Below are 25,040 nucleotides of genomic sequence, written 5' to 3' on the forward strand. Positions count from 1 at the left end.
CTGGCTGGAAGCGATGGGCAGCAGCGTGGTGCGGGACGGGGTGGGTGAAGTTAATCCCCGCTTCGATAGGGGAAAACTCTTACTGGAAATTTCAAGCGGGGAAATTGTGGGAGTTGTGGGTCGCTATTTAAGCACTTGTTCTTCTTGAGGGTGGGTTGCTTCACTTGTGCCTTGAAGGCTTGCTAAGTCTGGAAACTCTCGGGGGATGCTGTCTGCTCACAGGGAACAAATAGTGCTATGTTAAGAAAACATACGGAAGATAGTGGAGTGCACGCTACTACTGAGTCTGTGGTGCAGCCTGAGCTTGTGTCAGAAACGGTAGGAAAATTGGTTCCGTGGATTCTTGTTCAAATTAAAAGCTTCTAGGAATAATTATTGTGTATAATAGAGAGCAAGTTTCCTTCGAGGCTGGAGGAGAAATGAAGTGTAGCTTTCAGATAAGGGATGATGGTGTTTATCCACAGAGCTGTTTTAAGTCTCCATAGGTAGATGGTCATTGCTGATAGTTCAAGAACAGTTCAGTAAGTGGTTTATGGAAGTGAGAGCATCTTTGTGCATGTACTTTCAAGTTTACTGTATTTTTAACTAGTCATACTTTTCAGCAAAATAATATTCAAAACCACATTGTTCATCCCTTTCAAATGGATGATCCATATTTAAGATCTGTAAGAGAATAAAGATTCTAGCTCAAGCAACTGTGTTCTGAGTAGTGAGGCTTTTCTAATAGATGTCAGATAGGCCTTTTGGGCTACTTGTTAACCACTCACCTACTATTAAACAATGCAAGTATGGTGATAGTAAAATTGTAATTAAAAAAAGCATGGGAAGGCAGTTGGGTCACATTGAACTCGTGAACCATGATTTCTTAATTCCTACCTTTGTGTAGTATGTAAAATTTCATGCTATGGTTGCCAGTCCATTGAGTTTTATGTGAATAAATGTATTGTAGTTCACTATTCTGTAATGCTTAGAGTGTGCGGTATCCAATACTGTGTAAGGTTTTGCTGTTACAGCAAATTAGCATATGACTTAGAAAAATACAAAATGCAGCCTCCTTGCCAGATTATGTCTCTGCTTAATACAAGGTGTTACTGTTTAATAACTGGTATGCTTATGGCTGAGGCTTTTGACTGGAAGAACTCATGGTGATTTTTTTTCTTAGCTGTAAACCTTAATTGGCATGGGAGTTTGATGAGTGTTGTTTGGCAGTGTTAATGACTTAGAGATTTTGTTTTTTGTATTACTTGACAAAACCCTGTTGCTGGAACAATTAAGATTGAGCAAGGCTTTTCAAACTGTCATCTTTTAATTGAAATTAGATTATACCATCCATTAAAAAAAGTTGCAGTCATCCTGTTATTAAAATTAGTTAAACTTGATGTTGTTCAATAGTGCTTATCTATTATGTGTCAATATTTTTTTATGTGGTAGGACTGAACATTTACATGTTATCAAAAATGATGCTTGTTTCATACTTTAGAATAAGAACTGACCATTTTTCAAGATGGATGAGGCTAGAAAGCTACAATGAAGTATTTGTGATTTATTGAAGTAGCTACATTAAGGAGAAAAATATGTGGTCAGTGTATAGCTGCATTGGTATGAGGCTTTGGAAGGATTAGAATTCAAGGGGAATTATTTCAGTGGATGGGATGTATCAGGGTGTCACATTTTGTAACATAATGAGAGTAATTTCTGGAAAGAAAGAAACTTATTGTCATAATTTAGTTCTCTAGAGACCATTTAATAATGGCTTGCAGTTGATTAGTTTATTCTTATTTTGAGATTAATTTCTTGGGTGCATTGGTGTTGATGTAAATTATTTAGCTGAAAAAATATACTTATGACATTTTAAAAATTTGTTCATAATTTTTATATCTCTTAAAGTTTGAACACTGAAGTAATTAATAAAGTAATATTGTGAAAACTGGAAGTTGTATAAATGTATTTACTGCTTGCAGTTGAGAATTTCCTGTACTCTCTAAAATGCAATATGTTTGTATATGTATACACACACACATAAATATCTGTATATAGTACAGATGTGTACTGTATATAGTTTGTTGATTGCTGGAATTAGTCTGATGGATGAAACAGCTTTCTAGTGAATTCTGTAAACACACAATGTAACTGTAGATATTTGTATTTCGGTGAAAATTATCACTGTTTCTGTGTGATAGTGTACAAATAGGGGTGTTCTGTCTAGAAGAGAATGTGATCTTTCTCCTAGGGAAGCTGTCATCATCTGAGCAAGAGGAGCCATTATGCTTCTTTGTTATTCTCTTTTGTTTTGGTTTATATATTTTAATCTCTTGCTTTGGAATAATTTAAGTTTATATTACCTGAATCTTGCATCTTCTCTGGAACTTACCGTTGCTACAGTTATGTGAGGGGGGTTAGCATCACTGATGTCACATGCTTAGTAAAGCTTTTGGCTAGGTGGTACTGCTAATTTCTTGCTTATTTGCTTGAAAATGTGGACAGCTGAGGTACAAGCAGGTGGTGTGATGCTAGAGAGGATAAAAGTGCCATTTTTTAATATGAGCATGTGCACAGGTCAGTTAAAATTGTGCTGTTTGCTTCTGCATCTTCAGTCCATGTACAGTAATGAACAGTGCTTTTAAATGTCTTAGAATTATTAACTGTCATGATGAGCATGCTGTGCACTGCAGTGTAACTCCTGTTTTCTGCATGTTGTGGTGTGTTGTTTATTTTAGAGCAGTTCATACCAGAAAGTCAAACTAAAATCTATTTCTTTTTAGTTTTATAAGTCAAGTGAAATATAACCATTTTTAATTTCAAATAAACTAACTGAAATTTAACATTTAAATGTCAGTATGGTCCTCATCATATTCTTGGGGAGGAGTCTAAGTATGACTGGTTCCACTCCTTGTCCAGGGCTTTGTTTGTTTATGTCTAGGAGATTATGTGCGCCGAATCACTCCTTTAAGTCACTTAGCCGAGGTTCCAAAGTTTGGCAGGCAGTGGGGGAGAGCATACCCCTGTGCTTAAGGATGAGAACTTTTACAGATTTTGCAGATGGAGATTACAGGGAGCATATTACTGAGTAATGTTGGTAGAGATGTTCCTGGTTATGGTTTGACACCAGCCTTGGATTTGTGATGTGTGTAGACTGGGAGAGGTAGTTTATTCTGGTGCACACAGAGGTTCAGCCTGGGTTGATCACCAGCAGTTAAACAGCTCAGTGTTCTGCCATGTCTCTTTCCAGAGCAATGCATTTGCTCTCTATCTACCAAGGTGTATGGCAGTTGTTTTGGAGTTAGGAAGTGGAGATACTGAAAGTTCTGCAGAAAGGTGCCCATGTGCCGCTAAATTTTACAAATGCAAGAGGTTATTTATGCTTGGGCATATACGGGGCTGTTCCACAACACTGGAACAGATGGTGGTTACACATTCCTGTGCTTTGGCTGGAAGGTCTTTGAGAAATCTTATACATTGCTTTAATCATTTCACTTCCCTAAACCACACATTTAGCCACACCATCCTCTGATGCACATCTTGTGAGTGCAAGCTTGCAGGAGATTTTGCATCTTCAGCTGGCCCATTGCAGATGTCTGAAGTGTCTCCTGTATTGGCACTTGCTGAACTTGCCTATCCCTTTTTTCTTAGGGAACATGCAACCCTGCCTGTATGGCTTCAAAAATTGTGTTCAGCTTGATGAAGTGGGTTGAGAAGAGTGGTAGCATATGCGTTTGACAGGCTGAAATTCATATTATGGTTTCTGCTAATGAGTCTTGGATGAAAAAAGAAACCCAGGACTTCCTCTGGAAAAGCTACAGAACTCTAGGAGTTTGTAGAAATGTTGAGAGATGAACAAAGCAGACAGCAATGCTCTGTTAGCTAGCAGACAATGTCATACTCAACTGTGCTAAGCAGGTAAGGTACCAAGCAGTTTATGAAGTTAAATTTCCCACTTTTTTACGTAGTATTCCACAGCATTTGGAGATCAGTGTTGGGAAACCATTGCTCATTCATACGAAATTTTGTCCCAGCAATAGAAAATATGGATAAAGCTTGATAGGAAAAAATTATTTTGATGAGGTCTCTTTGGAAGGTGTTGGGATATTGGGATTGAAGGTGAATTGTGTAGCTGTACAAAGGAGACACAATGCAAGGAGCAAGCCATATCCAGAGTTTTTGCATATTATAAGAAATCATCTTGGTCACTGATGTGCCTATGTGCTTTGAGGTGTAGGAATGTGTTTGAAGTTGAAGTATTTTTCTGCTGGAAAATATTGTCTCAGGTTTTGTCTTAGGAAAATCAGATCTCTTGTTTAAGTCCTGGACAAATCTATTCTATCACAATCAAAGACAAATACTACAGAAACAAAACAGAAACCAAACCCAAAAATCCCCAAAAAACCAGAAATTCCATGGACTTGCTAAGTATTATACGTATTGGAGTCTGCAAGTGGGAGGTAGTTACAGATTACAGGTAATCATTCAGTCCTGGGTGGCCTCTGTCTTATCCTTTCACTTTTCATCCAGTGTCTGCTATGTACAATGCTGTGGATGGCTTTACAAGCATACTGCTAAATCAGACCAATAACCTTTTTAATGTAGGTGCTTGTTGTCTTCCTATTAAAAGCATATTTCCAAATTAGATAGGCATTTTTTGACATGCCACCTAAAAAGTGTGTTTGGGGAACTCTTGAGATAGTAAGAACTGTTATCCACTTTTCCAGGGAGCTGCAGATTGAGGGAGCTTCTTTTCATGGACAGTCCTTAGGGCGCGTGCAAAAGGGTCTTTATTTGGAATAGGGTAAATTTACCCAGGTTCTAAAGAGGGATACTGTAGATCAGTGCAGAAAACATGCTTTTTTTCATGGACTTTGATTTCTGATTTATAGTACAGTAACAATCAGTAAAAACCAGTGTTGTCTGATGAGCTGTAAATGCCTGGGAGTAAAAGGGGAAATTTAATTTTGTTTCAAAACACTGATCCGTACATTTCTCTAACACAAATACGAATACAGACAGTATTTGTCATATACAATGATAGCTTTACTTGTTTTAGCAAAGTTCAGTGAAACCAAATTGTTGTTTCATTGACACGAGCTCTTGCCTGATAAAACTTCTTAGGGATAGAAGAGAATGGGTGTCTTTCACAGTATGAGAAAGAAGTCTGTGGGCTTGATGGATGTAGAAGTGATAGACACTTACTCATCAACATAATGTTGGCATAATCTTGTTTTATTGAAGACTTAGAATATGGGTGGGGAATTAAAATACCAAGCTTTGGTCTGCTTTACTACTAGATGGTGTATAAAATTCTTCAGAGTGTATTTAGATTGTGTTTGGATTGTGTTGAATACTGCTAGCAGAATGCGGCAGTGTGGAATGGTGAAATGATGAAAATGATGAGAGTAGATTGTAAAATGTATGGGACACGGATTGGGCTGGTGCCAAAGGGTACTAGGGCAAAAAGAAATGCAATCTGTTCATACCAATTAAAAACAAAAGAAGTGTGAGAACACTGTAAGTGGATTAATCTGTGTAGTTATAAACTTCGTATCTGCTGGTGGGAGCAAATTGCTGTGGCCGTACCTGATGATGGTGATCTCAGTCTCTGGTGTTCAGATTCTCTATGACTGGCCTCAGGTCCTGAAAAGCCTATATGACATTGTCCATCCTACTGGTGTAGTATGAGTCACCTTGTAGTAGGGTGATTATTCCTTTGGCCTCAGCTTTGTTATTGTTGCTTTTTACTTTCTTCTGCATGAAGTTGAGCATTACTGCTTTAACATCACACAAATTCTAGTGTGTGGTTCTTTGTCTAAATTTATTGAGATGATATTTTGAGAGTATTGTGCTATGATCTGACCAGCAGCCACCACAAAGGATGAAGGTCAGTGTGTTGTAGTAGTAGTGTAAACTTTCCTTGTGGGGATAGTATGTAAGTAATTAAAAGCCAGTGGATTGGACCTAGACGAGTGGAGCAGGCAAACAATCCCAGTTAAGCCAAAAAAAAAGTGACAGTTTGATATTGTTCCAGAATCTTAAAACAGGTCAGACTTTGGATTAGCTGATGTACTGGCAACTATTTTCAAACAACTTAATTCTCCAGACCGTTAGGGGGGTTTACCCCTACCCACATGCATTGACTGCTCTGTTTTATTTTGAACAGTTGTAATAGCCAGTCAGGAATGCTTTGTTATTTTTATTATCCTATTATGTAAATATATTTGGTTTCTGTGGCCTAAGTGACAAAGAAAGCCATGCTTTCAGGTTTATCTTAGTGAGGTAAGACTAAATAAACAAGTTATTAGCTGTTGGTTGCAAAGGTAAATGAAAACTGATTTTGTAAGAGTAATATTTAAGTTAATGGGGTGTGTAAGGGGTCTCACTGATTGACAACTGTACCCCAACACCTGAAAAAAAGGTAAGAATAATAAATTAATTAATTACATATAAGAGGATTTTCTGATTGAAAATCCCAGCAACTGAAAAAATGTGATTGCCGTGTCAGTATGACCATTGCATATTGTTAGTGTTTTACTCTTCTTTTGGTGGGAAATCCTTTTAGCTTTTTAGCATTATTTTTTTGTCTTTCAATAAGGTGTCCAATGAGGAGTTTCCTTAAAAAAGAAATGTTTGTTTTTCCCATGAGAGGTGTTTGAGTTTGGATTTTTTTTGGGTGGGTTGGTTTTTTGTTTGGTGGGGTTTGTGGATTTTTGCTTTGGGTTTTTTATGGGTGGGCATTTCCTTTTGGTTTTATTTTTTTGGTGGGAGGGACCAGTTACTTCACGTTTAGTTATCTCTTGTAATATGTATGAGAAAGTCCAGACATTCTTTGTAGTGGTGTAATTCTTAGTTATGGAAAGAAATCTTTCTTTTAAATTCTGATATTTTTTCTTGCTGTGGTGAAAACTTTAATATGCTGTCTTTTCTAGTTTATTACTGCAGTGTTATCTACTGACTTACTTCAAAATGTCAAGACTAAGAGTTGATTAAAGTGGCCAACTAATTCATCAAATGTATGCTGTCCATTTGACATGTTCATTCAAAGTAGAAGAATTGTAGTGCTTAACAAAAAAATTTAAAAAGTAGGCAAGGCTTAAGCTTCAATATTCAAAGTAGTCCTCAGAAGAATTCTGATTCTTTATTATAATACATTTAGAATCAGGTAGGTAAACCATTACTACCAGGAGTATTTGAATGACTGTGATCATGTTCTTTTGCTTGAGAAATTCTGGGGTTTTGAGTGTAATCTGACAAGAAATCATAGCAATTTGTATATCTTAATGTTTAGTTTTTAACAGGTTATTGTGGCCTATTTGTTCATATTTCCTGAGAGAATTGTAAATGAAGAGTAGGTGTTTTGGAGCTGCTGAAAGAGATGGATGTTTAACTGTCAAAGAAACTAATAGAAGATAATTTAGGTACTTTGGAATCTTTTTATGTACAAAGAAATAATTTAGGAAGTCTTGTATCAAATTATGCTGCCCCCTGCCTTGTTCTCAGAGTGGAAACTATTATTTCTCCGCCTCAAGTAACATTGCCTGTAATCTTAAGTGTTTTAATTGCACTGATATAGATTACAGTCCATGCCAAGTTGCTTGAGGAGAAACAAATAGCTGTAAAGCTACTTGCTAGTTCTTTGCATCCTATTTGCTTAGGAAAAAAGTGCATGTAGAAATGTTTGTTTTGTTTTTTGTTTGGCAGGCAGAGTTACGAGCAGCTGTGTTTTTGGCATTAGAAGAGCAAGAGAAAGTAGAGGTAAGAGAACCTGAAAAAACAAATCAGAAAGAAAAAACATCCTTTGTGTAGAATTAAATATAATAGCTTTAATACTTTCTATTTGTAAAATATAACAAGATAAAAAGACGTATTTCTGCATTAGATGTATAAAGAACTCAAAACAGGACTGTCAGGGTGTTTCCTGATGTTTAAAAACAGGAATTGTTAAATAGCCTTTTGAAATTATAATTTTAAGTCTCTGTCTCTGCTGAGTTTATATGGCTTCTGTCCAGTTGACCAGAATAGCTAAATGTTTTCTCTATCAAATACATATTTTAAAAAAATATATTTACTTGACTGATCAAGATTTTATCAAATCAGAATAATTTCTTTTGAAATGGAAAATATTTTACTGGGGTGTCTTGACAAGTGTATTTCAAAAGCAGTTTAGTCCAGTAAAATGCCAAGTATGCTAATGCTTATGATATTTCCCATAAGGATGTTGTAGGCTTGCTTCAGGATAATTTGCTTTAATACTTAAGGATGAATTCTTAATAAAGAGATGGACTATTTACTGACATCTCTGCAATACATTAATATTAAGGGAATGAGATACTGATACATGGTTGCATAAGAGTACTGCTGTGGTATACAGATACCAGTTTTGTGACCTCTCCTACTGCTGACTTTGCTTCATTTCCTCTGTCTTTCCAAATTCTAGAATTGGGAGTAGAGAGTGCTGTATGTCCAGCCTCTCTGCTTCAAAAGGAGAGGAATGTTCTATTCCTCTACTGGTTACATGGTTGAGCTCTTTCTGAAAAACATGTTTACTGAAACAGACAATATTGGATGGGAAGGTTTTGGTTAGTAAGGATGGGAAGTATTTATTCTATGATATGAGATTCCATATTCCAGAAATTTAACATAAGATAGCTGAAGATGATGTGGTGGAATAGTTCAGGATATTATAGAGCACCCAGAGAACAACCTCCCACACTAACTGGAGAGTAATAGCAATAGTTCAAGTAAGGTGAAGAGAGATTTGCTACAGTAAATTTCAGCTCACCATTTCTCAAAAAGCTCAAAAGTATAATGATATTTTAAATTTACACTGCTGATACTGGTGACATATTAATACTCACCACAAATCTGAATTCTCAAATATTAAGCAAGATTTCCTTTTATCAGGTAGCACTTTTCTTGTGCTAGCAAGAAATGTGTTAGCATTTGCAACTGTAGTGATAAATACCTATAACTGATCCTTTTCTTACCCAGGATACCCATTCCATCTTAGGAATGGCATTTAGAATTAGTTTTGAAAAATCCCAGAATGATTTTGACAAACCCAGACATAGCATATTGATTTATTTCTGTTTAAAAATTGAAGAGGGCAAATCTAACAAGGGAGAAAAAACCATTTTTCATAATATCTTTGAAGGTGTTTTAATTAATAGATGATTAGTATTGATTTGTGTTCTAATAATTAGCATTGTCCACACTTCGTCTGGAAGATTTGTAAATTTCCAGTTTTTAAAAGGCTGGACTGAATTGCCTTAAACTTTGCACTGTATTAGAGGAGGAATATGGGAAGTTACCTGCTTAGCTTACCTCTTCAGTCTTTATTAGATAAATAAAAATCAGTATGATATTAAGAATTTTGGTGAAATTACTTTAACTCCAAGACAATTTTAATTTGCCTCAATAAATTTATTGCTACATAACTTTAACTTGTAGTTATAGAATACATACAAAGGTAGATTTTTAAGAAGTGAATTGCATGGGCAGGGCATCACTGTGCAGCAGAGTACAGCCAAACATTATTTTGCTGTGGTTTTCAGTTTCTTGCTGGCATGTAGATGACGTTAATTGCTGTTTGGTTTTTGCTTTTTGACAGAACGAAGCACCTCTGGTAAATGAAAGCTTGAAAAGTTTTTTAGGTACAAAGGATGGTAAGTTCTATGTTTAGTATATACTTCTGATAATAAAAACGGGAGACAAAGGATTAAATCTTTGACTCTTATTAATAGTGCAGTCTCCGTTACATTAAGTACGCTTTTGTTCCTTTCAGATGTCCTAATTGCTACTTGTTCAGAATAGAATTAAATCTACAATTTTTAAAGTTAATATTGCTGAAGTTATATTTTTAATTAAGGTGATTAAGGCATTGAAGTTAATATTTCACAGTGCCTTATGATTGTGCTAACTCAGAGACATTCTAGACTAATAGAAACAGTAACCAGTGAAAACTAAGAGTAGAAGTGCAGGAGGAAATGCACATATGTGACAAATGTCAAAATTATGTTTTTAAAACAGCTGAATAGTTTTTAAAAATGCTGCAAATGAATTTTGTAACCAGTCTGTAAAGCTCTTGCAGTATTACTGGCTTAAACTATTTTTATATGATGGCCAATTCAAAATTAGGGAGTTGGTATACAAACTTGTTATGAGGTGGTAGTTTGCTGAATGTCCAAACTATGTCCATACTGAAGCCATATGTGCTGGTGTTAAATCTTTGAAATAAGATTTGTTTCTGTCTGGTGTATTTTAACTCTTCTTATTTTCTTTTTAGGTCGCTTGGTAGCAGGTCTTGTTGCAGAATTTCTACGTTTTTTCAATCTTGATTTTACTTTAGCTGTTTTTCAGCCTGAATCAAGCACGGTAAGTGTTGATTTGTTTGTTTGTTTGTATGCAATGCTCACTATGGCAAATTTATTTAAAGCACTTATTTGTTTTTATTAAAAATGTGGTTTTTATGTTTTGTCTGTAATAGGTGCTTTAGTGTCATGAAAATACATTTTTCAGGAAAGTGGACTAATGTGAATATTTCTCTTTATCAAAATCAGTGCTAGATAGTAATTTGATTTTGAGCTAACGAGCTGATAATTTTTGTGGAATCATATAGTGGTATATGAATACTTCATATCCCTGCAACATTTTTTGCCACTAACTTTACTATGTCATAATATTAAATTAGTATCATTACATGAAAACTAAAATAATGTCAGTCATCTGCTCTGAAAGAAATTTCAGTGACACAAAGGACTTTGTGCAGATATACTTCACAAAAAGTGGTTGAATAGAATAGTTCGGTTGGGAGGGACCTACAGTGATTATGTGGCCTAACGAATTGCTTTAAGGCTTTAGTACTGAATTAGAGAGTTTTCATCATCTTTGTCTCTTTTTATGATATAAAGGTTTTAATAATAATTTTGGGTTTGAAGCAGTTTCATTTCACTGCAGAATTTCTCATTATATCTGAATTACTTTTTTTTTCTTGAAGTTGGTTTAACTAGTTAATATATTAAAATGTAATTTTTTCAAATCAATCAGTTAGTTGACTTCTGTTTCTCAGAAATTAATGTTTCTTTTTAGGGGCTTACTCAAAGAAAATCCCACACAACTTTGTTCTTTGCCAAATATCCTTAGCCAAATTAGTTGCTAAGTTATTACTAGAACACATCTGTACAAAGATTCATGTTCATGCTACCAAATAGGAGCAAATAAAAAGAGCCACACTTTGTGTTGTGTTGCCACTCACTCTTGGGGAGCAGTGCTTCATTTGCATTGTAAAGGAATATTGTGCTCTTTGAAACACCCCCTTCTGTTTTCCAGTAAACAGGTCCATTTCACTTATTGCAGAGCATAAAGGAAATTTGGCCAAAGTTAATTGAGCTGGCCAAGACTGCTGTGTAGGTTGCTGAGAGATTTGACTTTGTCTGTCTCTACTAGCCTCTGCCTCTGAGCAGTTTCTTGTGCTGTCTGTTTATCCAGGGTGCTTGGCAAGTGGTGGCTCACATCAGTATTTGCTAGACCCTTGTTCTGATAGGAAGTGTCTCTATATGGTCATAAGAGATCAAGATGAACCAGTGCCCTTTGCAGTGTTGCCATCTGGGGCTGTGCTAACCAACCTGGGTTTGCTGTAGCATGCTGCTTCTCCTATAGTGTGAAGTTCAGTTTGAAAAAGTGTTGTTGGGGTTTTTTGGTGGGGTTTTTGGATGATACCAAATTGATTTCATCCCTTTTTCTGTCCAAACCCATGTATTTTTTATTGTGAAACAGGGTCTGAAAGGTGTTGACCTGTGCAAGTGTAGTTCTGTATGCAGAGGAATGGTGGCTCCCCATCATCCATGAATTTGCTGGGACCACTGGCTGGGTGTCCTTGGGTCTGCTTTTAAATGTGATAGGCTGAAGCAATTTGGCCATATAAATTCTTAAATTCCAAAGCATGCTAATGATGTCTTCTTGCATATTTAAAATAACTTTGCATGTTCTGTGACAAGTTGAGGTACAGATCAGAAGTAAATTATGCAATAGATGGTATCTAAAAGAGGTGGAGATGTGGCACTTAGGGGCATGGTATAGTGGTGGACTTGGTGATCTTAAGGGTCTTTTCCAGCCTGAGTGATTCTATGATTTTATTGCTTTAGTCTACCAGCAACAAGACAACATAAACAATCACTGTTTAGTTCAGGTAGAGCTGCGTTAAATAAGACTTTTCTGTATTACAAAATTTATCTTTTGTTTTCTGACAGTTATTTCGATGTTGTGGTTCTTTTTTCTTCTGTTGTCCCCGCAGCTAAATGGCCTTGATGGTCGAGAAAACTTAGCTCGAGATTTGGGAATTATGGAAGCAGAAGGTACTGTGGGTGGCCCCCTGTTGTTGGAGGTTGTTAGGAAGTGTCAGCAGAAAAAGACTTCAGGTGGTGGAGAAGTAAGTAATACTAAATTGAAATTTCTTTCTTTATAGTTGTTTACTCTTTTTTTTTAATGATGAAAAAGAAACTGAAATTATGAACACTTGGCTATTGCACTATTACACTGTTTCAGATCTTTCACTATTTTTATATTATGCCTTCAACTTAATCAGAGAGACAAGAGATAAACTTTATGACCATTACTTTTAATACTACCCTAGGGCTCTTTATTAATATTCTACTACAACATAGTAGCACAGGGTGAATCTAGATAAATGACACAAAACACTGTGCCACTTATTTCTCATTTTGGTGTGGTTTGATAACACTTTTATCTATACCTGTTTTCCTTGGCATACTTCTAATTTTAATATGACCTGAAAAGCCTTGAATGAATTTTGTCAAAAGCTTTAAAGCTCTACTGAAAACTTATGTACTTAAAATTAAATATATCAAAGTATTGTACTATTTGAAGGCAATGATGGTAGTATTTGAATGGAACAGATAATAAATATGTTGATTAAGTGAATTAAACCCAGCCAATAGCATTTGATTGTGACTTGAAAGAAAGTTGTCTACACCCAGTATGTATTCAGTGTCCCAAAGAAAGCTTAAATTCAGGGGTTGTTGTCATAGACTTCTTAACATAGCAATTTTCTGTCACCTGAAAGTGGGATTTCCTTGTGTTTGATTAGTCTGGGAATGCCCCAGGATAGCCAAGACCCTTGTGCCTGCCAGTCTGTCTGTGTCCTGCTATGGGGACTCCATTGAGCAGTCCATTGTATTGGAGGGTGCTTAAATGACTTGCTGAGGTACATATGCCAGCAGTTGTATTGGAGTCAAATCCCATAGTGCAATTTAGAAGGGAGAGCCCCTCCTGGATCTCCTCACTCTGTGATTTCTATACTGTATGTGACTATAACTTCCCAGTTTTCTCTAGTACTACCCTCAAGTGTCTTCCTAGAGTCAAGGTTTGCATACTGTCCAAGTGAGCGTGGTAGCCTTGTTTCTTGTTGGATGCAATTATCATAGGATCAGAGAATCATTGAGATTGAAAGAGACCATTAAAAGATCATCCAGTTCAAGTATCAGCATTGCACCATCACTGTAACCCCTGGCACCCAGTACCAGATCCAGATGCCTCTTGAACACTTCCAAGGATGGTGACTCCACCACCTCTCTGGGTAACCTGTTCCAGTGCCTGACCACTGTAACTGTGAAACATATTTTCTAGCATATAATCTGAATCCCCCCGTCTCATCTTCAGGCCATTTCTTCTAGATCTGTCACTGAAGGCACGGTAGAGGAGTCTGGTCCCCACCTCACTACATCCCCCCTGAGCCTCCTCTTGTTTAGACCAGCTGCCTCAACTTCCTTTTAGGACATGCTTTCTAGATCCTTCATGAGTCTTATTGCCCTTCTCTGGACATGTTCCAGCATCTCAATATCTTTTCTAATGGGAGGGACCCAAAACTGAATGCATAAAGATGCAACCTCACCAGTTCCAGTTATTACAAAATTAAATATAAGTTTTAGTAAGTGCTTATTTGAAACTTCTTAGGTGGCTCCAGTTCTAAGTGACAGCCAGTGCCCCACATCAAAATCATCTGATGGACAGTCAAGTGCACACTCTATACCAAATAAGGTAAGATTATATATAATAAAAAGCTTTGTAACGTATGTGAGATGAGTAAAAGAGAGAACGCCTATGAAACTGCAGATATGACAGCATATGACTCCGATGAAACTGCAACATTCAGTTAAATGATCTTCAGTTTGAATATATATTCAAACTGAATATATATTTGCGTTTGAATATATATTCCACTCAGCAAAACTTTCAACTATTATTCCGAGCAAAGATGAACTGTTGTGCTTATACTTTCCTGGCATGACATAGTACAGGCCCCAGAACAGAAAAGTAGCTGTAGCTTCCCTTTTACTGTAGCCAGGCTATCATCAAGCTCTTAATTTTCAAAAACAATTCTGTTCCTCTGGATAAGAAATGAAAATATTTTTATTACTACCACTTGTGGATTTAAGTACTTTTTCCTGCCCTAGAAAAACTGAAGTACTGCCAGTGATTGAATTGATTATGTGACTGAGATAAAATAGCCTTGGTATGAAAAAGACCTACCAAGGTAATTTTAACTTTCATGGTCTTTAGCTTGAAAATTTGGCTTCAGCCTTCTGAATGACTGATAAAAAATACTTCAGACAGTACAACCTGCATACATATTGGCTATCTGGATTAAATAATACTTTTTGTTTTATTTCAAAACTGTGCTGCTCTTTGTTTGTAGAAAGGAAGCTAATGTAATAAATCTTTTACTGGCTTAATTTTAATAGGTCTAGGAGAAAGTAAAAATAGCAGTACTACTCCTTGCTAGGTAATAATGTAAAAACATTTTTCTTTCTCAGCACCTTGATTATTTAGGTAAATTAGAATATTGTTGTTTGGGCCACAAAGCCATGCTGTTACACTTGAGTTGTATGACTTCATGTGAAAGGTTGCACGTGGAATTGTCCTTACATTCCAGACTATAGGACTGACCCATGAGCATGAGAAGAAGACTGAAAATTGCGTACTTTTAAAGTCTCGCTTTTGTCATTTTTGGTTTTAGTATTTGAGAGAATGTGTCAGTAACTCCAGTTTTGTTATGCTAATTACTTTAAAACCTAATACTATATTGCAGAGATTACCATTTAATACAGAATTTAGAGTAATTTCATGGGTTTAAATTGATATTTTTGAAGACAGTGGCTATAACTAAGAACCTATGTTTGTAAAGGTGTTGCAAAATAACATGAATAAAGCATAAGAATCAGTCTGTCTGTAATTTCTTTATTAGATAACCAAGATATTTTAAAATTGCTTTTATAATAAAAGTGATGTAGATAGCATAGGAATGCACAGGATGGAACAAAAGATTTTAATGGCAGCAGCACTAAAGGAGACTTTGTAAAGTGATTAAAGAACGTTTTTCTGGTTCTTGATGATACTAATGAATTTCCTCATACTTTTCAGGAATTTGAGGTAATATTTTAAGTGATGCTTGGTGTCTGTTATGTGTTGTGCATTTATATATACACTACAGTATTACATGACATGAATACTCACTCCTGTATTTATCTCACAAGGCTGCTGAAAACACTCAGAGTGATACAAGTGTCTCATCTGGGGAAGCAAGCAAAAAAAGTATTCATTTTTTGCCTAATGAAACAAAACTAGATCCTCAACTAGAAAACAAAGATTTGGATACCAAAGAAAAAAGTGATCCAATTGTGGATGAAGATGATGTAGAGGGAGATTCTTTCTTTGATGACCCTGTACCCAAACCAGAAAGAACTTTCAGCTGGTAGGTAAAGTGGTTGTTCTTCTTAATACATAGTTTATTTTTTCCTCTGTATGCTTGCAGACCTTTGAGAGCTATTAGTTATTTGATTATTTATTTTATAAGTGTTCAGATCTGGAACATTTTGTTTCCAAAATATTCACATCTCAGATTTTGTTCTATTCCATGATTCAATTCTATTCTATGCACAGTATCCTCTGGGATCTCTTGGAGGTAGTGTGAGTGGAAAAACCTGTATTACTTTAAGGTGCATCAGTTAGGGTTTCTAATGTCCCTAGCCTGTTTCTTTGGTGGAATGAACATGTGTGATGCACAGACTTCAGTGTTTCTTCTTGCAACAGAGCTGCAGTGGTGATCTGTACTAAAGGAAGTGGACAGTGACAGGGACAGTGCATTAAATATTGGTACAGCTTTGTAAGGAATACAAAAAACACTCTAAACAGGCTCCACAGACTGTAATAACAAGGCAAGTTTCCTTGCAGCAGAGGATTTTCTCTTTGCATTGCAACACTTTTTGTGTTTTCAGTGAAGTGTTGTTACTTCTGCGTGTGCCAATTTTGCAGATGCATGCGAAGAACGTTTTTTGTCATTCATCTGTGGAGTCTAATGACTGAAAAATGCCATTTGAAACAAGAACTGGTGACTGAACTATACAGAACCTTTGTTATAAAACTGAAAAATTTATCTTTGTGTTATCATGTTGAATTATCTTGAAGCTTAGCTTGGATACCACTGTATTGAGCAATGCTGCAGGATCATTTCATGGTGTTCTTTTACTGTGCTTCAGTAATCAGAGAATTGCTTCAGCTTAGCAGACATTAGGAATAGGTTGCAGGATCATTTGTAAGTTGGTTTGCCAGTTGACTTTTCCCCTGCTATGCTGATAGTGGGCAGAGCAGCGTAACCTTTTTTGTATTACTGCTATAGTAGATGCTTAGTCTTAGAAGAGGATCCTTCTGGTAGAGCACAAAGTAATCATGCCAGGTAAACCAGGTTTCTCTCTAGTAAATTAATGGACTCTTTGTGAAAGATTATTTATAATACGGTTTTTGTTGGATGTTTTTTGTTGGAGCAGACTTTTTTTTTCCTCAAAGAGCAGTGATTGTATTCTGGAAAATATTGTGTGTTAGAACTAACCCTACTATAGTATTTATTTTCTAATTGTTAATATTAAGATTAAAACTGCATCTGAATGCATTTACTCCTCCTTACTTGAGAGCTTGTTTAGCTAGCCTTTAACCAAAGTAACCATTGTAGGAGGTAGTCTAAATGGTAAGTTTGGTAAATTAAAAAGTCTGTAAAAACTTTTGCATAATAATAACAATATTTACTAATTTCTTATTTTTGAGCATTTTCATATGACAGCAAGGGAAATTTTCTTTGAAACTGGGTAAACTAGATTTCTTTTAAAAGACAATCAAAAAAACAGACTAATTATTTAGTAAAGTAAGGATTTTTTTCCTAGTAGAGAAACTCCCTATAGAAAAAATTGCTTCCAGATTACATCTGTCTGTAGTAGAGTCAGAGTCCACAAGTATTATTTTGTAGCACATAATGTTACTGTGATGCAGCTATTCTAGTAACATCCCATAATAAGGTGTGCCAAATATGTTACCAGCAAATGAGCTAGAATTTGTAGCTGAGCTGTGTGTGCTGAATTGCTCATTTTTACCTTCCTGACAGCTCTTCTAGAGGGCAAAAAACCCCCCATATTCTTCACGTGGAATCCCCTTTGTGGTACTTTGTGCTGGCGTGCTGGAGTCCCAAGGGGTAAATAAGTAGGACAGCTGCCAGCATTGCTTTCTTTGCAAAAAGGTAATTTCCTTATGGAAATCTTGCCTGTTCATTTAAGATGGGTTCAGAGCAAGCAGTTGCTAATGACAGTGTGAGGCATGATCCAGGCACTCATCATTTCTAGGTCTCTGACCCATTGTTCAAAATTTTGAAGGACTTTAACGTGTGATGTTACACATGATATTTTGGTGATCTAGATAAAATGAATGATTTAATTACGCCCATTATTAATAGGAATGGAATCAAAATAGCAAAAAGTTCTGGCAATACTGAATGTGAAAATCTTGGTCTCTTTTAATTTGTGTTTATTCATCCTTTATTTGCAAGTTCAAATCCTTTTGAACTAGGTAGTACCAAATGAATGTTAACATGTGGTGAGGTCTATCTTCCTATAACCAAGAGGTTTTCATTCTGTGAGCTAACTGCTCTTAGAATTAATAGCTTCTTCAGATGTAATCTCTTTAAGATGTAAAACAAACTGAAGAACTGATTTATGTCTGAATCTTTTTTCTTTTGGCTGCATTTACATGTGGGGATGATGACAGGCCCCTAGACATAAATAGTGATGCTGATGAAGGTGCTCTGTCTGTGGGAGAAGACAGACGGAAGTCTTTGCATGGGTGAGAAAGTGGCTTCCTCAGTCAGTGTTGTGGTTGACACTTGTGCCAGTGAACTGCCTACTGCTTTTAAGGTTGCAGAGTGAATAGGCCTTTTTCCTTGCTCTTTTTTGCTGTAGTATTGCTGTTTTAGTTTTATGACAATTTAATAACAGAAAAGAAAGTAATGATGCATATTTTACAGCTCTTATTGGGAGTGGAGTGCTTATTTATTTGGTTTTTACAGGAAAACTGAGGCTAAAGCAGGAGGTCTAGCATCCCTTTCTGATGCACCAGCTCTAAAAAGTGGGTTAAGCTCCCTGACTGGTGCACCTTTGCTCAAGGAGACTGATAGTAAGTTTTCATATTTTTTGTGTTTTGATGATTGTAGTATTTCTGTAATGGAAGAATGATAGAGTATGTGGCCCCCTTCTGGTTGTAATGTGCTTTTCAGTAGTGCTTTCTTAGTGAGTGATGGCTTACTGGTTTGGATATGTTGTGGTACCATTGGGGCATTTTATGCTTTGGAACATGAAATACTTACCTACATCCCTTTTTTTGTCTGTATATAAAGGAGTATATAATTCTACTGCTCAGTTTTAAAGTGAAATTGGCTTATTCCTTTGTATTATCTTAAATTATCTGTAACAGTTCTTTGGAGGTGTTTGCTTTCATGTTGTAAATCCTGAGTAGTGGGAGATTATTCCTATTTACTCCTCAAGTTTTTAAACTTTATCAGAGTTCAGCTGTGAAAAAATAATATTGCCATACTATACTATAAAAGTACACGAGGTTGATATAAAAGAACAGGTGTTCTTTATAAATTGTTATAAATTGTTAGTTTGTATGTGTAAGTGGGATCTTACTGATGAGTGACAAGTCCAATTTCTGATATAAGTGCTTTTGTTTACAGATCTGGATAGAAACTCTGTTTTAAAAGACCTGCGGTTGGTGAATGCAAAGCTGGGATCACTAGAATTAGGCAAGTAACTGCTAAACATAAGGAAGCTGTGATATTTTTGGTTGGCCATAACTGATAAATTCTGGCCCAGCTTCTTAAAGGAATCTGAGAAACTCAAATACACATATTGAACTAAAATCTTCAGTTTTTACTTATATTATTCTATTTAACATAGATTGTAAAGCTTAATATACTTAAAAGCAAGGTGTGATCTAAAGAAATCCAGAAAAGTGAAAACTGGTGTCATGTGGGTTAATATTTTACACATGGAGCAAAAATTTGATTCATTTTGTGCATGCATTTACTAATACCAAGTGATGAATTTTGTTGTTGAGATTTCTACGAAAAGAGCAGGTTTATATTTTTGGTAAAAGGTAGCCTGGTAAGTATTATTGCTTTTCAGTGGCCCTCCACACTTTTGAAAGTTGCCTTTCTTTTGGTGCAATATGAAGAAGGTGTGATGGAAGAATTCTCTCAAAATAGAGCTGTCAAGTATTCAGGTTTTGTATTCAGCAATGCAACTAACTTCCTGAAATTGTATGTTCAGTTTTGAAACAGTTTATGTTAATAATACTGAGATTAAATGGTGGCAAACATAAACCCGTCTTCCTAATCAGTGTAAGTAATTTAGTCTGCTCCCACTTTTGCTGGTCATCAAATCATGTATTTTGGTGCAGGAATAGATTGAGGGGGTTTGTGTTTCCTGAAGAGAAAACTTGTTTGATTAATAGCTTTTAAATCTTATTTAGGAAATGGAGATGATGATGAATATGCTGATGACTTCAACAGGTAAGAGAAGGATCGTACTTCAGTAGGGTAGTACTTTATGCAGTATAAGCATATCACTAGCATATATGAATTATTTCATAATATGACAGACAGTCAATATCACTGGGTATTTCTGAACTCCTTTAAACTTCAGTTTGATATTTTAATATATTTAGTTACCAGCTAAAAAAACAACCAAACTATGTATCTTTTTATAGATAATGAGTTTCTTAAAAACCTACTGCTAACTTCAGCATGATACTATGTTGGGTTTTTTGTGGAAGAGGTTTGGTGTTTTTCCTGAATCATGCACTTAATAATGTTTTAGCAATTAATGCAGTTAGTCAATAATTATGTTGTATGCTGAGATATTCAATTGTAAAATAAGGTATCATGAGTAGTCAGTAACAAATATTTAATAACCTCATGCTTATGATGTGAAGGTATTGGTGTTGTAAATTGCATGATCGAAGCCTAAATATTTCTTAGTATTTATTATGGCTTTGTTTAGGTAGAAAGCCTTTAGTTGTTATGAAGTTTTAAGTAACTTCACATCGGACTTGCTAGGAAGTGCAATTCCAGTCAAATGCCAGGTATAAAGTAATGTCATACCTGGATGTTTAATAAGGAAGTCTTATTTCTGTACTTATGGTTTGCTTTCTCTTTAGTACGAGTCATCGCTCAGAAAAAAGTGACATCAGTATTGGTGAAGAAATAGATGAACTTTCTGTGGGAACAGAAGAGTCAAATGCCAGTGATAAAGTATGATTATTTTTGAATTGTTGGTTTTTATATTCTTCTGATCTTCTCTTGACTTTGTTTCCAACCTTGTATGTTGTGAAGTAACATGCTGTTATCCTTAGTTCCTAGGTTGTATGTTAAGGTCCATTATTAGTTGCATTCTGGTTTTTACACCTAGTATCCTTGCTAAGTTAGATGATTGATTGACAAAATCCCAACAAAACAAAAACCCTGCAACAGTTGTTCATTAGTACAACTCACTGTGCCTTTCTAGGTGTGTAAAATGTATTTCAAGCTGGTTCAGTGCCCAACATACAAAGGTTTACCCCAGCATCTCCAGATCTGTCTGAGTACCTCCTAAAGGATTGTGTAATCTCACTGAGAGAGCTTGAGGCTAAAAGATATGTGAAAGCATAAGAAGGAATACATTACATAATACTTAGTGGTTTTGTCATTTCTGAGTTTGCAATTTTATTTATTTTCTAGCTCGAAAGCATCACACAAGACCTTACCATTTCTCAGTTAAGCGACGTTGCAGATTATCTAGAAGACGTGGCATAGAATTGGACAGCAAAAATCTTTCATTGTGCTGGACTAGAAGACTGCTGTGGACTATTAATTTCAGACAATCACCTTTTGCTGGAATGTCCACTCCCTGTTTGTGCCTTGTGTTTCAAAAATACTGTAGGTGAAGAAGGTTTTTAAATATTCTGAACAAGAACTAAATGAAATAATGTGTTCCCATTTGAGTCTGATATCAGAATTACTTTCTTCATTTGATTCAGCCAAACCTTTCACAGAAGGAGGTGGATTTTCCAAGCAGAATGTCCATTGCTGGCAGTGGACATAATAAAAACCAACTGGTAAGAGAACATCGAGAAAGAGGCATGTGGCTTTATAGTGAACTTGCACTGTTATTTTAACAGTCAGATTTTTTTTTAAAGATAACCAAAGCAAGAACCTTCAAAGGTAGTGGTTCGACTCACACTTCTTTTAACATAACCTTGTCAAGTCAGCATCTAGTCCTTATTTCTGGTAACTCTAGCCACAATACCTGATTACTCCAGACTTACTTGAAACTGCTCTTTTACAGACTCCTCTGAAAGTTGGACTTTACCTTTTTTAAAGGCATATTAAATGGAGAGTAACTAAACTCTTAAAACTAAATTTAGCTATATTTAGGAGCTAAATTTAGCACTAGTCTTAACCCAGAAGATTCTTGTTTAAATATGTTTGTCAGACCGTTGATGTTAAGACCTAAGCTGTTTTTATATATGATAATTTCATCCCTGTTATCTGTAAATCATGAAAAGTAATTTTGTAAGGATTCACAAATCAGTAACTAAATCTTATGGGGTAAGTTTTTAACAGTATGTAACACTTAGTGGAGCTTTTATTTTTGAGGGGTCTTCATTTGCTGTAAGATCACTTTCATTCTTGAAAATATTTTAAATAAAAATGAGCGCCAAAAAGTGAAACTACTAAACTTCTGCTTTTCAGATTCTGACTGCTGTACAAAGTTCAATGCAAATATTTAAAAATACCATACTGAAGACATTATGGACACTTAAGTTCTAGCTAAGAGCAAATTCTTGTATTGTCATGATGCTCTTGCAGAACAGGGTCAGTCCTGGCAAGGTTGACAGTTCTTCAATGATACTGTTGCAAGTGGCACTGCTATAATGTGTAGGTCATGGACATTTGTAATATTGAAACAAGACTTCAAAATGTGCACTTTCTGAACATTCTGAACACATCTGGAAAATAGACATGTAAGTGAATATAAATAATTTTATTTTTAACTTAGTTGTCTTTTTTTGAAGATTTGTAATTTTCTTTTTCAGGAACACTGTTGGCCTGTCATCAGTATAACCACAGTGGAAGTAGCATGCTAAACTAAAGCCATTGGTTAAGCATATAAAGCTGCTACTAGCACTAGAACTGACTTAAATGTTTTTTTGCACTGGGCCAGCAGGCCTGGAGCAGTGCTAGGAAGTTAGGCTTGTACATTACATAAATGATTTGAGAGGAGACAGCAAAAGTGTGCCTTTTATTTATGTGCACCCCAAAAATAGCCAGCAAAAAAGCATCAGAGTATTTAGTCATGGTGTTGACTTTTAACTTTGTGCCATATTGTAGCAGCTGAACACAGAGGAGAATTTTTTTCACCCCAGGAAGTCAATGTGCCATAACTTCAGATAGGAACAATGCTGTAACATATGATATAGCCTGTGTAAAAAATTCATTTAAGGTTAGGGGAACCTGTGCCTCAAGATAATGTATATGGAAAAGTTTGGATTAGACTTTTTTCCTTTCTTTTTTTCCTTTCTTTTTTCTTAAGAAGAATATCAGCATGTCTGAAGGAAATAAAATTTCACATGAACAGTTGCTTTTGGCATTCATTTTTAAGGTGTATGGAATAATGCAGAGGCAGTGTTGTTTGCTTTCTTACATGCCTTGGGAAAACATGATGTTCCATTACCTGTTAGCTGTAGGATATGTGGCAATTTATCATACCCAAAGAAACCAAAACTTTATTAAAATACTTCTAATTGCATTTGAAGATGTGGCCTTTTCATTAACTAATTAGATATTTTAAGTGTTAACATGACTTGTGTTGACAGCCAAGTATTGTTCTCTTACCTTGGGAGTTAATTGGAGACCTTGCACTTTGGCTGTAATTGAAGGAAATACCAAAAAGTGGTACGTTTCCATGCTGTTCCTCCTGTGAACTTTTACTGAATTGTATATAATAATTCAAATTGTAAAATAAAGCTGTCGTGCTGGCTAAATCGTGTTTTGAGACTTGTTGAACCAGAAATCTTAACATTTAGATAAATTAAGGAAGCTCTATGGGATTTGAGGGGTTTTTTATGAAAAATGCTTTTTTTATAGTCCAGTCTGCAATTGAGAATCCTTTTTAAGCCCAAAGGATCTTGCAATTCCTGATAATCAATCTGGTTAAGACTTGACAGAATTACATTAGTGGTATCAGGCCAAGTTGTCAGGTGGTTTATGATTCAACAAAGGAAAGAAACCCAACCATCTTGATTGGGAAAAATTTGTCTTGTTTACCATTGTTAGACATATTTAAACATAAGTGACAAGTTAAGCTCTCTTGAATGCTTGTTTCACTGTATATTTCAAACCATGTTGTTTAGTATTTCACACAGGCTTCTCCCAGAAGGACCAATGTAGTTGAGTACCCCACCTCAGATGTTAGAATTGACAACTAGAGCCCTGTCATAAAAAGATGGGAACACTTCTGTGAGCAGAGAAACAAGTGTTGGAGAGGGACACTGATGACTGCTCTGAGAAGTTCTGTATCAACTAGATCTGGTTAGAAATACTCTATTTTGTTAAATGCTCTCTGTAATTTTTTTAACAAATTCTGTGGTTTTTCAGAAGTAAAACCTAGACTATGACTGACAGTTTCATAGCATTAACATGGCTCTTGTAATAAGAATGGATTATAAAAATGATACCTGTCTTTTTTTTTTTTAGTGAAATTGCTGCATTCCACCTCTTTTTAAGTGGGAAACCACAACCCATCTCATCAAATATTTCCTTGTAAGTGACTTCCCCAGATATAATAAAAATGCTATCAGCTTTAGACTGTTTTGATAACATATAGACACTACACCAGGCTCTTGAGACAACTGAAACACCTGATAGGGTGATGCCGGTAAAGATGGGGTTTACTACTTAGTTTTCATTTTAGTATAGTCATTTTAACTGATGAAATACTATCAATAAAGACCAGCCTTCTCCTCAGGGAAAAAAATTTATCCATGGGTAGAACTTTGTGCCACCACAGACGCATGTCTTTTGGCAGGCCCTTTTGTTTGATGTTTTCCTTGTAAGGCAGAGCCAAAAGAAATTGGACTGAATTGCAAGAGGTGCAGTTTTGGTAGATTGGTAAGTGATCTCATTCATACTGAAGCTAAATCCTCTAAGGCTAGGTGCCAAAATCTCCCAGAGCATTTCTGTAGCCAAATTGTGGACAGGTAGGCTGGATAAAAAGGAGCTTTGCAGAAAAGGGCCTTGGGGGCAACTGTGAAGAGTGAAAGCCTAGAAGTGTGGATCAGTGTGCAGGCTGAGGGAAGTGGTTACTTCCCCTTCCTTGTGAGACCAGTACCTGGAATGTTGTGCTCAGCTTGGCTCCCCCAGTGTGAGAGTTCTACCCATGGATTCAGTTTTTTTTCCTGTTCTTGCCGCAAAATGATACAGGAGCTTAGAGGATGGTGGTGGGGCTGGGGTGTGTGATCCATGAAGAGCTGAGACTGTTCTGCCTGTAGAAGAGAAGGTAAGGACGGGTGGCTAAACTGAACTTCCATGCTTACATGGTGCTGCGTTCTGTGGGTTTCTGGGCTTATATGAACCCAACCCAGCCAGCACGAATCCAAGCCCAGCACGGAACCAGCATAGG

The 25,040-nt window shown here is 36.0% G+C and overlaps 1 protein-coding gene across 1 annotated transcript; it reads left to right on the plus strand.

The window, feature by feature from the left end:
- The first annotated feature begins 7,644 nt into the window (after positions 1-7,644).
- Positions 7,645-23,403, plus strand: FGFR1OP (FGFR1 oncogene partner). Its single transcript, XM_031060827.1, has 11 exons — positions 7,645-7,740; positions 9,596-9,650; positions 10,271-10,359; positions 12,278-12,412; positions 13,957-14,040; positions 15,537-15,754; positions 18,389-18,495; positions 19,055-19,123; positions 19,852-19,891; positions 20,539-20,632; positions 21,098-23,403. The coding sequence occupies exons 1-11, from the start codon at positions 7,660-7,662 to the stop codon at positions 21,170-21,172; spliced, it is 1,047 nt and encodes a 348-aa protein (XP_030916687.1). The 5' UTR covers positions 7,645-7,659; the 3' UTR covers positions 21,173-23,403.
- The last annotated feature ends 1,637 nt before the right edge of the window (positions 23,404-25,040 follow it).

This window comes from Geospiza fortis, unplaced genomic scaffold, assembly GCF_000277835.1.
Source record: "Geospiza fortis unplaced genomic scaffold, GeoFor_1.0 scaffold41, whole genome shotgun sequence".
NCBI lineage: Eukaryota > Metazoa > Chordata > Aves > Passeriformes > Thraupidae > Geospiza > Geospiza fortis.

What these genes read in the sequence shown, in the direction of transcription:
- FGFR1OP (XM_031060827.1), top strand. Translation starts at nt 7,660, where the DNA reads ATGTTTGTTTTGTTTTTTGTTTGGCAGGCAGAGTTACGAGCAGCTGTG. An exon ending in TTTTTTAGGTACAAAGGATG is followed by an intron (nt 9,651 to 10,270) that starts GTAAGTTCTATG and finishes TTTTCTTTTTAG; the next exon opens with GTCGCTTGGTAGCAGGTCTT. An exon ending in TATGCTGATGACTTCAACAG is followed by an intron (nt 19,892 to 20,538) that starts GTAAGAGAAGGA and finishes CTTTCTCTTTAG; the next exon opens with TACGAGTCATCGCTCAGAAA.